General features: G+C 35.9%; 1 protein-coding gene across 3 annotated transcripts in view; it reads left to right on the plus strand.

Moving 5' to 3' along the window:
* LOC114281376 (golgin Putative 1) overlaps positions 1-11,007 on the plus strand; it is a 28,327-nt gene extending 17,320 nt beyond the window's left edge. Inside the window, exons 10-21 of one of the 3 annotated variants that reach the window (XR_014330496.1) lie at positions 53-124; positions 4,489-4,551; positions 4,633-4,731; positions 5,444-5,521; positions 5,735-5,803; positions 8,368-8,438; positions 8,532-8,627; positions 8,766-8,842; positions 9,528-9,573; positions 9,653-9,751; positions 9,896-9,940; positions 10,498-11,007. Coding sequence is in view for 2 of the 3 variants with exons in the window: in XM_082870427.1 (XP_082726553.1) it covers positions 53-124; positions 4,489-4,551; positions 4,633-4,731; positions 5,444-5,521; positions 5,735-5,803; positions 8,391-8,438; positions 8,532-8,627; positions 8,766-8,842; positions 9,519-9,573; positions 9,653-9,751; positions 9,896-9,940; positions 10,498-10,569 (873 nt within the window). In the remaining variant the exon portion in view is untranslated. Of the gene's footprint in view, positions 1-52; positions 125-4,488; positions 4,552-4,632; positions 4,732-5,443; positions 5,522-5,734; positions 5,804-8,367; positions 8,439-8,531; positions 8,628-8,765; positions 8,843-9,518; positions 9,574-9,652; positions 9,752-9,895; positions 9,941-10,497 lie in introns of all 3 variants that reach the window. The other 2 variants (XM_082870428.1, XM_082870427.1) reach the window with 2 other exon arrangements.
* Positions 11,008-12,900: the final 1,893 nt, after the last annotated feature.

Raw genomic sequence — 12,900 nt, forward strand, 5'->3', positions numbered from 1 at the left:
TATGTTCTTTTTTTTTGTCCTGTTGTAACACATAATTTATATGATTAAACAGGCTGCTATGGAAAGGGAAGTAGAATTGGAGCATCGAGCTCTTGAGTCATCCACAGCCCTAGCCAGGATTCAGGTATTGTAGGAACCTGTCATTTTTGTGATTCATTGTCTGAAGTGTCGCTTTATTGTTTCTTATATAAATTAAACATGTTTGTATTTCCAGTACTCTCTTCCATATTCGTATCTTGCTAGAAACTTGGATTACGGTGATATTATGCCTGCTCCATCAATGTGTCAATTGAGAATATTTCAATCTTTATGAACTTGTTCATCCTTAAGCTCTTACCATCAGTGGATTGGGACTCTGAGATGTCTATGCATAACTTTCTGTGTCTATAACAACTCAAAGTCAAATGTCGAGAAGTTTATCCTGTTCTTGTATCTAGGATATGCATATTCTCTTGCGATTATTCCTTGTCATCTGTGGTAATTGAAATTGGTAATCTGTTCAGATGCCTGATATCTTTTCAAATTATCTCCTTCATGGTTCTTGTTTAGTTGCTGGAATATAAGAACTATAAGAGCTTAATGAGCCTGAATATGAATATTGAAAGGCGTATGTTTATCTGAAATTCCTAATAGGCTTAGGTCGGTCTTTTACCTGTTGTGGTATGACTGATATTTGGAAGTTCTTATTATTGCTGTTTTCTCAATTCTAGCACTTAACCATATTGAAAGAGAGACAGAATGAGATAAACCTAAATTGATGCCTAGCAAAGAGTGGAAATATAAAGAGCAGTAATGTATGCTAGAGGCACTTGTTGGACACTCCCCGACACATGTCAAACACTCGTCCAAACCAGTCTGTAAAGAATTGATGTATTATTGATTGATTTATGTTGTATATATTCTGTCTATTACAAATGGTTCCTTATATAGATGTAGGTGTAGTGGGTATATAGATGTAGGTGTAGTGGGTTAGGTTTAGTGGAGTAGGTGAGGTGGTAGTGGTGTAGTGGGTTAGGTTTAGTGGAGTAGGTGAGGTGGTAGTGGTGGTAGGTTTATTGATAAATTTTAACAGCCCCCCGCAAACTCAAGGAGGATAGAAATTAACCAACTTGAGTTTGAAGAGAGGAACAAAACAAGAAAATACATAAAAATAAAAAAAAGATAGGAGACACTGTATGGTCGTGTCAGACCATTGGTGAAGACACTGAATGGTGGTGTCATAACGTTGTAGAGGACACTGTATGGCGGTGTCAGACCGATGTAGAAGACAGTTTATGGGGTCATGTCGGACCGTTGTAGAAGACAGTTTATGGGGTCATGTCGGACCGTTGTAGCAGACAATGTTGTGACAGTTGTTGTGACAGTTTACGGAGTCTTGCTGGACCCTTGTAGAAACTAACCGGAATCAATGTCGGGACAGTTTACAAAGTCTTGTCGGACCCATGAAGGAGCTAACCGGAATCAATGTCGGGACAGTTTACAGAGTCTTGTCGGACCCATAAAGGAGCTAACCGGAATCAATGTCGGGACAGTTTACAGAATCTTGTTGGACCCATAAAAAATACACTGTATGATGGTGTATATAGGCTGCCCAAATATATATATATATGGATATATATAGTGAGCCCTCAAAAGTCGCGCCCTCAAAAGGCGCGCCCACTTCATCAAAAGGCGTGCCCGACAGAAAGCGTCGAGCCATCAAAAGGTGAGCCGGAGACGCGGCGAGGCACGTGAGCGACAGAGTGGCGTGTCGGCCGCGTCGTCAGTGTCGATATAAACCAATGCGGAGGCTGTGCTTGAGGCAGAAGCGAAGACAAAAAAACCTGGGAAAAACTTCTGAAAAACTCTTCATTTTCTGAGAGATTGCCTCTAAGAGCTGCAAATCTTGAAACACTCCCCTTCCGAACATTATCAGTCTGAAATTGCTATTTCGCTGAAACACTCAGCAACCCAAAAAACATGGCCTCTTCTTCCCGTTCAGCTACTCAGAATATGGCCTCTTCATCCCGTGGTCTACTCACTCTCTTTCCCGACCTCAACGAGTCAACAAGAGAGATAACTGGTGCGGAGACCCGTGAACCTCAACCAAACACCCCTGGTTTTGCTCCGTTGAACTTTCCGATGCGGTCGGTGGAGCAAAAAATGGCAGTACAAACGGATATTGAAGCCAATCAGTATACTCTGAAGTCATGTGTGGAAACCATGACTGCGGTCACAAACTTGTCGCACCGGCTGCAGAGCAGGACAAATGAGGTGCAACAGTTAAACTCCCAGCTGGCTCTGCTCCAACGCATGTATAAGGATGCGCGAGCAGAGATAAGTGTGCTAAAGACAGAAAACAAGGAGCTGAAGCGGAAGGCCACCGTTATGTTCCGATTTGGAGGGCCGCCATATGCTGCAGCGGAGGAGCAGGGAGTAGTGATCGTGCCCAGTGGAGTGGGAAACACGGAGGTAACACCGGCAAGGGCCGTCCAGGACGGAGGCAAGAAAAAGAGACCGGCGGAATAGGCGAAGAAGTGAGGTCGGTGGGTGGCCGCCTGCAGAAAAGAAAACAAATCTTTGGTTTTTTTTTTTTTTTTTTTTTGTGTGTAAAATTGTGATCGGGGTTGAGCCCTGAGATGAATAAAATTTGGTTTGGTGTGCAAAGCTATATGGTATGAAAGGAATTTGAAAAAAGATTAAAAATAATGTGAAAGAAAAAGAAAGAAAGAAATAATAAGAATATAATTGAAAGCCGCAACGGTGTGCGGTATATCAAAATAGAAATATATATATATAATTTTATTTTTTTTTTTATAATAATAATAATAATAATAATAATAATAATAATATATTAAGGAGGAAAGCATGTGCGCGGGTGAGAGTTGTAGAGAAAAGAGATAAAGATAGGTGAATGGTGGTGGATATGATTAAAGTGGCTCTGATATGAGAGAGGGTTTTATGTTTAAAGAAAAGAAAAGTGGGTGTCCTTGAGTGGAGAGAGAGAGAGAGAGTGCCTGAGGCTATCCACAGAACAAGGAGAGAGAGAACAATAATCATCGCATTCTATCAAAGAAAAGTGAGACGGAAAAAAGAAGAGAAACAAGAAGATCCAGTTGAGGTGAGCTTAAACACAGGACTAAAGAGGAGCAGTAGATCGCTTCTTTGAACCATTTTTGTTTCTTATCAGCAGCTGCATCTGCAGCCTTTCTCTTGTCCTTCCTCTCCCTCTTCTTCAAATTAACCTCTCTGTCTTCATATACTTTTCTTTCATTTTGGGCAAGTTTTGAAGGCCACCAAACAGCAGGCTCAAATGTTAAAGGAAACTTTTCAAGCATGACTCCAAGTAAGGGAAGTGGGTATGCTTTGTCAAGTGCCAAAACCTTCTCCATTGCCTCATTCACATCATTTTGATTGACGTCGCGAAGAGCCAGAATGATTTCAATTTTTCCATAGATTTGCTTAAACAACCGGGCAGCGCTGCGCTGTTCTTCAGCAAGTTGTGATGGTTGGAGCTTGTTCATCACCATCAACATCCCTGTGGCTGCACAAAACAAGAGTGTTGATGACAATTTAAAAGCAAAAAATGGCACTCCAATGGCAGCAATAGTATTGCTTGCTGCAAGTCCTGCCATGGTCGCGGCAGAGAGAGTGATTGTGTTGATAGAGCTCAGAAGAAGGGCGTTCCAGTTGACATTGAAGAGGGAGAGATTGACGAGACTGGGGTGGAGCCACGTGACATTGATTTGGTGATGACACAGGCAGGTGTATCAAGGGGTAAAGCTGTCAAGGCTCTCAAGACTCACAATGGAGACATAGTCTGAAAGTATTTGGACAATGATCGGAAGGTATGTGAAGAAAATAAACGGAATAGGTTGAGGTCCGGCGGACGGCTAAGGTGAGGTTGCCGCCCGCCGGTGAAACGAAAATTCTAAGTTCTAAACCTGCTCTGATACCATGTAAAGAATTGATGTATTATTGATTGATTTATGTTGTATATATTCTGTCTATTACAAATGGTTCCTTATATAGATGTAGGTGTAGTGGGTATATAGATGTAGGTGTAGTGGGTTAGGTTTAGTGGAGTAGGTGAGGTGGTAGTGGTGTAGTAGGTTAGGTTTAGTGGAGTAGGTGAGGTGGTAGTGGTGGTAGGTTTATTGATAAATTTTAACACAGTCTTTATTATTTATTTATTTTTACTTTGGACACTTGGGGAACACGTGTGTGCATCGTTTAGACATACTCTTACATGAAGCACATTTTAAGTTTGAACAAAATAGCTTAAGATACAATGATAAAAGAAAATCAATGTAGATTGATGCCTATTAATCCCTTCACATTTAAACTTTAGAGATTAGTGTTATCTTATGTTTGTGTGTTCGTGTTTGTGTCCGTGCTTCATTGTAGCTAATGCGTGTTCTTCTTTCTAGTGACTTTGTGATGATTCATTTGATAATTTGACTTATATTTCTACAGTCTTGATTTAATTTTGTTCATTGCTTCCCTTAGAGAACAGCAGATGAAAGAACAGCTAAGGTGGCAGAACTTGAGCAGAAGGTGGCATTGTTGGAGGTATCTTTGGTTCTTCAAAATGTAGGTTTATATTCCATTCTTGATATGTAAGTCCACATAATCTTCATCATCTGCCATCAGGTTGAATGTGCATCCTTGAATCAAGAGCTACAAGATATGGAAGCCCGTGCTCGTCGTGGACAAAAGAAGTGTCCTGAAGATGCGAATCAAATGATTCAGGTACACAAATTTAAACTGTTTGGCCAGCATCCATTTTTGTGAATTTGTAAACAAAATACGTAATGAGTTTCACATAATTTACTTGGTTATGTGGTTTTGAAGTTTGTGCTTTATATAAAATATATATTTATGTATTTGCAAATTGTGTTCCAAAATTGTATTCCCCCCCCCCCCCCCCTTTTAGATATAGGGGTGCAATTCCTAGCATATGCATATATTTTGATTAATATATGATATTTTTATAATATAATTAAATTTGAGTTCAAACTATCAGACCAATAACAAAACATTTATGAAATCTTTAGTTCTGAGAATCTGTTCACCAAAAAATTATAATGCTCTTCTGTTAAGTTCAAGACTCACCTTTTTCCGAGTTTCTATTACCATGTTCTTTTTAGGTTGAAGAATTTCTCAAGAAAAAATTTTTGCAATCAATTTATATATCCATCATTCATTTTTTTAAAGCTTCTACTTTAAAGCAAGATTTTAATTTAGTGTTGAGACTTCAAATCTAGGATTACAATGTGGGTCTTTCATATTGAAACAGTTTGATACCTTGCCCTCTTTATTTTTTCTTTCAAGTGTAATTCTCATAGTTTTTATATCCTTTATGCTCCATAAAAATAATACAACTATAATTTAATCTTTCACCAATAGAAGAGTGCTATAGTAGTACATATCCATCTAACCACTTCGTCTTCTGAATATGAAGATGCAGGCATGGCAGGAAGAAGCGGAGCGAGCTCGGCAAGGTCAGAGAGATGCTGAGAGCAAGCTTTCTTCTTTAGAGGCAAGTTTCTTGTGATGTTCCTGTACATGTGTTACTTGTTATCTTTAATCAAGTTACACGATTGAAGACTGAATGCTGTTTATTTGGAGATGTCAATTGGGAGTTGATTCCAACATCTAATTTTTATTATTATACAATAAATAAATTTGAAATGTTGCAAACTGATGTTTCAAGACTATTTAAGGACTTTTTATGTTGTATACTTATTTGCAGGCTGAAGTGCAAAAAATGAGAGTCGAAATGTCTGCCATGAAGAGAGATGCAGAGCATTATTCACGTCAAGTAAGCAATCTCTCTTTTATCACCCTGTTTCTGATATGTGGTCATCTTCTGTTTGGTTATGCTAATTTCCCAGCATCGCACTTCTGTAAGAGCTTTTTTCTCATCTTGAATTAAATTAAGGCACGGTATGTTCTGAAGAAGGAATTTAACATTCAAATTTTGGGATTGGGCTGGAAGTTTCCTCTTTTCCCATTCTGCTCTATCTTGGCCCAGATCGATCATTAAGTCACAGGTCTTTCTGAGAAACTGTACCCATCTTTCTCTGTGCATTTCACTTCTCCTTGTAGTGCTTTACAGAGTCGAGATGCAATTGCTTTTGTCTCTGCCCCACGCCCCACCCCACCCCACCCCACCCCGTCCACCAACCTGAGTCTGATTCTGCAGTGATTTTTTTTATCAGCATCTCAGTCTACAGTGATCTCTGTGGCAAAGGATTCAGGTATTGAGCGGGGTGATATGTTACGATCCCACATCGATTAACATAGGCCGTGGCCATGTGCATATAAAACTCTTGGGCACTCTCCCCTTACAAGCCGGTTTTCAATGGTGAGTTCTACCCAAGGGGTTCGTATCAGTAGTTAAGTAATCCTTGGTATTGAAGGGTAAATAGGTAATTGTGTTTTTTATGTGGACTTTGGTAACAGACAAACTCTGACCAAGGAATCTGTAATTTTTTTCCTGAAATTTCACTTGACATGGTTGCTTTTTTCTTTTTTCTTTTTTCTTTTTTCTTTTCTTTTGCCAGTCGAGAGTTAACTAATAAACCATCAAAATGGACGTTTTCTTAAAAACTATACTTCATACATTTTTATCCATGCCAAGTTTCACATCAGGGAGGAAGTTGAAATCCTTGTTGTATATCACTATAGTTAGTTAGTCACATGCTTCTTACTTATTATTAAATAAACGTATATACAGAAGTATAACTGAATACAACTCTGTGATGGACTTTTTTGCTCAAAATTATTGGACTATATTGAATCTTAAACACTTATCATAAATAAATAAAAAATAAATGAAACTTCACTTTGAACCGGCTTCCTTCTTTACTGACATGGAGATGTTTGTGGGTTACAATGTTTAAAAAAATATATATTAATAAATAAATCTTATAGAAGTGAAACCCGCTTGAATGAACTTTGGACATAAAGGACCAGAGCAAAGCTTTTGTATGAATACAACAAACGGGTGCGAGGCGGCTCTGTTATAAACAGAGAAGGGAAGCAGCAATCATCTGAAGGCACGCAAGAGAAACCATGTACTAGTGTTTTGATATGAAAGCTTTCAATGCAATAACTATCATATATTGGTGATGGAAGGATGAACTCATTGGTGTTGTGACTTTTTCCTTGCATTCCTTTTCTTTTTTATAAACCAAACCAAACCAAGCCTTAAGTCCCATCATATAGAGTCGACTACATGAATCATTCTTCTCTACGCGGCCCTATCAAAGGCCATTTCGTTAGTCAAATTAAGTAGGTCCATATCTTTATTTACAACGCTAGCCAACGTTAATTTAGGCCTACCCCGTCCCCTAACACTCCCATCTACCGTTAAAGAATCGCATCTCTTCACTATTGTCTCTATTGGTTTCCGTTGAATGTGACCAAACCATTTCAATCGATTCTCTCTCAATTTATCTTCTATCGGTACTACTCCTACCCATTCCCGAATATACTTATTCCTAATCCTATCTTCTCTAGTCTTGCCACGCATCCACTTGAGCATCCTCATCTCAGCCACACTCATCTTATCTACATGTTGTTTCTTGGTTGCCCAACACTCCGTTCCATACAACATCGCTGGTCTAATAGCCATTCTATAAAATTTACCTTTTAGTCTAGTGGGTATTCGTTTATCGCACAATATCCCAGACGCACCTCTCCACTTACACCATCCTACCTTAATCCTATGGGCCACATCCGCATCAATCTCTCCCGCTGTTCTGATAATTAACCTTAAATAGTGAAAATGTTCACTCTTAGGCAGTTTTTGGTTCTCAATCTTCACTTCTCTTCTGCTTTCATTGTTACTGTTACTAAATTTATACTCTATGTACTCTGTCTTAGTTCTGCTTATCCGGAATCCTTTAGATTCAAGAGCTTTTCTCCAAATCTCCAACTTTGTGTTAACTCCTCTAGTCTCATCCACTAGCACAATATCGTCTGCAAAAAGTATACACCATGGAAATTTTTCTCGTCAACTCATCCCTTTTCTTTTTTATATACATTGAAAATGGATCTTGCTTCCATTTTGGCATTTAGTGTGAGTCCTGGCAATTCCCTAACTAGAAATATTTCCAAAATGATCCTATACTGAACTAATGTACTGTGAACGTCTTTCCTCTTTGTTTCTGCATCAGTTACACTTGCAATTTTCTATATGTTGTTATCCCTCTATTCTTGAAGGTTGATATATGAGTTAAGTAAATTTAATTATTTGGTTATTCTTTTTCTCTGTTTTCATTCGCTTTTTACATTTTAATTTATTATGTTATTTGTTTTCAGTAAATATTTTGGAAATTTTTAATAGTAGTTTGTCATTTACTTGATAATCACCCTTAGGTGTTATGGCTACCATTTGACAGGAGCATATGGAGCTGGAGAAACGGTACCGTGAACTAACTGATCTGTTGGTATGTCAAACTCAAAGTTAATGTCATTCAATCATTATTATCATTGCTAACTTATGATGACTCACTGTTTGACTAATCATATGTATGTTTCAGTATTACAAGCAAACACAGTTGGAAGCCATGGCTAGCGAAAAAGCTGCGGCAGAATTTCAATTGGAGAAGGAGATGAAGCGTCTTCAAGAAGCTCAGGTCTGTCCCTATTGATGCTCGGTCAAACCTGCCCTACCATGTGGGGAGAGTGATACCATTCACAGTAAGATGGTGGGGATAGAATCTTACACGATCTAAATTGTCTTATGCATATAATTTTATTGCTTAATTGAGCAGGTAGAAGCAGAAAGGAGCAGAGTTTCTCGTCGAGCATCATCATCTTGGGAAGAAGACACTGACATGAAAACACTTGAGTATGTTTCTCTCTTCTCTGATCGAATAGAAATTGTCAATGTGCTTCATGTTTTCTGTATATTCTTAAAACATGTTGAAATATGATCTATTCCTTCATTTTTTAATTGCATTTTACTTTGTCATTGTTTGAGTTTTACATTTTGTATTATTTTTTAGTTTCTAAATTTGTCTTTGTTCGTATTGAAATTTTATTTTACATAATAAACCTATACCGAAACTGAACTAAATAATAAATGAAGTGAGGTACCCGAGAATCTAACAGAGACATTACTTGGAGATTCTGGCAAAAAAAAAAAAGATATTCCATGCCACCAGAGAGTGCTTTGTTGTGCTAAGATTACTGACGTCCTTTTTGTATGTGTCTGTTCCATGTCTGTGCTTCTTACTTGGTAGTTAGATTTAACTGATTGATAGTATTCTGATAAAATTGTAAGGACAATCAATCCTTGGTGGAATTTGGTTACATCCTGTAAAAGCTTTGTATTCATTACTTATTTCTGGAATGTTTTGCCAGTCATAAACCCGTGCCTTTCTCGTTTTAGTTCCTAAATAAATGAGAAGAACAGCCATTTCGTAGCAGAATAAGATTGCATGCATATGGCCTAATCATTTGTTTTTAATCATCTTTAAAAGTGAAACTAGTATTTTTTTTCTCCTTTTTTTTCTCATAAATAGTAATTGCAGGCCTCTTCCCTTGTATCACCGCCATATGGTTGGGGCGAGCATTCAGGTCAGCACTGCTCTTTTCTTTCACTACAGTCTTGCCACCTATAGTTCTTTTCTCATTCTGTTAAACTTGTCTGGTGCAGTTGCAGAATGCAGCAAAACTTCTAGATTCTGGGGCTGTCAGAGCCACACGATTTCTGTGGCGATATCCAATTGCTCGAATCCTGCTGCTTTTCTATTTGGTGAGAATATATAATATATCACCAATTATTTTATTTTATTTTATTTTATTTTTTGGGATTTCCTGTTTCAATGAAAGAGTCTAGTTGTTAAAAATTGTTAATATTGCTTTGAATTGCATGATGACCATGCTGAGTTATCCACAGGTATTTGTGCATTTTTTCTTGATGTATCTGCTTCATCGTCTGCAGGTATGAATATGTTGCTATCTCCAAATTCTGTCTCAGTTTTTTTTTTTTAATGTTAGCATTAATGATAGGTCTATCTATTGAAAACTACCATGGAGGACACTTTATTGATCATGAGCACAATGACCATTTTGTTAAACAAAAAATAACAGTAGATGTACAGGATGTATAACAAAGAGAAATGTACATGCCACATGCACCACAGACGCATATATTAGATTCTCAGATACAGAGGGACAGTCGGTCTTGAAAAACGGTGGTAATGAAAACTTCTTATGGTGCTCTCTTTTGAATGTATGTTTGGAATGGAGGTTTAAACTTATGGTGTTCGTATTTTAAACAACGATGAATGTGGACCATTTTCATATCCAAGTTAACCAATGAGTGCCTAAGCATTTTGTTGTTGTGATTATTGGCATTCTAGCTGTTGATTAAGCCTGTTTTCAAATCCTCTAATTCAGAGGAGAGGCAGCTTTTTTTTTTTCTTTTTTTACTGAAACTTGGATTTGTGAATATCTACTATTTACAGTCTACTAATGCATGTTCTGTGGAATGAGTAGGAACAAGCTGATTCTTTTTCCTCTAGAGAAGTTGCCGAATCCATGGGACTCGCCAACCATACTTTACAGTGAAAGGTAACTCTGCATGAGGCCATTCGCAGGCAACATTGCCTGTTTGTGACAACTACAACATTGTTGGTTCTCTATGTAGATACAAGTTTGTTCCTCCACAAACCACAAGAGTAATTAAGCATGGCAAATTGGGTCAATCTGTTCAGTATCAATGCGGGGAGTCTTTTCTTCCCTGAATCCACTGCCAGTAGTGGGAAACGCTATGCAAGTTATGTGCGATGCAACTCTTTCTTCATGCTGACATATCTCTAATTACTATTTTTTTTTTATTATTTTAATGTTTTTTGGTCAAAAATGCTTTGTACTCAGGAAAAAAATAGGCTAGATACATTCAAAAAGTAGAGTGTATGACTGTAGATTCAAACTTTGGTGGGGGTGTGAACTGATACCCAAATGGATCTCGTCTGCATATTTCAAATTTTGAATATTTTTTAAGTATTTTTTCTGGGTAGGCACTGTCACCATTTGTTTGACTTTTGACTGGAAAAAATTATGTGGTGTAAGATATAAGAATCTTAATGTACTAAGCCATGTTTGTTTGAGCGGACTGGATTAGCATTCCCATGACTAATAGTTTTAGGATTACGAATCCGTTGGATTATGTATTCTATCTTAATTAATAGTCAAGTTTAAAATAATTAGTTCGTACTTCAATTGTTTAACCAAACATTGGATTAATAATTTTATTGGACTATTAGTTCAATCCCAAGCTCATGTCCACCTAAACAAACATGACCTAAGTAAAAGTTCTAATCTTTGGTTTGTCAATAATTACCTTTTTGACTCATTGTTTGCCAATAACGCGTTTAAACTTCGGTTAAAGAGATTTTAAATGGTGTATTGGACGACTTTAGGGGTTTGGATTGACTTTGCCACTTCTAATCTATATATAGCAGTGTAAATAAAATTGATGTAATCAAATTGACAATTCAAGACTAACCAAAATTTCAAGATTCCTTCTGTTTTTTATAATTTATAATTGTTTTTAATGCTTTTATAATTGTTTCAGTTTTACACCAATACAAATTAAATTGACCGAAATATTTTATCTAAATACTTTTTTTATTTTAATTTTTTAAGGATTAGAACATAAGTAATTAATAATTTAAGTTTTGTTAAAAAAAATATTTAAAATTGAAGTATTTATAGAACAACTTTTATCATTTTTCTTCATTATATAACTTTTTAAAATCATATGAGAATTCTTTCCCTACACAAAAGTGATAAAACATAGTCGTATCTTGCGGTCAGTTGTGATTTATTAATTAATAAAATTGAAAATTTTGGTTTAAGGTTAAATTCTTCTTCAATCTTGACAGAATCGAGTAATTTATATTCTATGTATATATATATATATATATATATATATTTCTTAGGAAAGTAATATAAGTTATTTTTTCAACAAATAATTTTAACAGATAAAAACAAATATATAAGAAGGGTGTTTTGATCATTTTAATTGAAACAAATACATAAGAAGGTTATTTTGATCATTTTAATTGAACTTGTACTTTTGGACAAATTGATTAAGCGCTTGGATCTCTTGTCTTATAAAATTACAATTTAAATTTAGGTTAAATTACAAATACACCCATTGAGATTTGATTAAAGTACAAATTGTTCCCTATGGTTTAAAAAATTACAAATACTCCCTTTGTTAATTTTTTTTTAACAGAATTAACTAAAAAAGAAATTTATAATTGATCTCCTATACAATAATAAAATTACCTAAATTATTAATTGAAACATATTTATAACATCATTAAAAAATGTTAATTGACTTGATGATTTATTAATAAAATGAGCGATTTGTTGTGAACTTAAAAACTTCAAGAGGTGGAATGAAATTTCTAGAATCATATGGGGCAATTTATATTTTAATCAAATCTCAAGGAGTGTATTTGTAATTTACCCTTAATTTTATGACCTGAAAGTCCTAAAAATATGCAATATTTTTTATCAAGATCCATAATAAAATATCTTTTAATTCCTCATGTTTAATTTTTTAACTTTCTAATTAACTTGACTTTCTAAATTTATTTTTAGGTTAGGTTTGTTTTATGAATTTGATTAAAAATTTTAAAAACAAAATTAAAAAAAATTATATTTTACTTATTTTTTTATTTTCCTTTTTAAAATTACATTTATAAATCAAATACCGCCGAACAAGTCAATTTCTATTGGGAAGTCTTTGTTTGAAATGATTGCAGGCAAAAAGTAATAAAAGATCCGACGGTAACGGCTTTGATTTACGGATTCAAAGAAACAAGAAGGCACGATTCCCTCCTACTTTTGATTTTAGAGTTTTATAAAAAAATAAGGTGATTGATG

Source organism: Camellia sinensis, chromosome 5, assembly GCF_055761805.1.
Source record: "Camellia sinensis isolate YWXY chromosome 5, ASM5576180v1, whole genome shotgun sequence".
Taxonomy (NCBI): domain Eukaryota; kingdom Viridiplantae; phylum Streptophyta; class Magnoliopsida; order Ericales; family Theaceae; genus Camellia; species Camellia sinensis.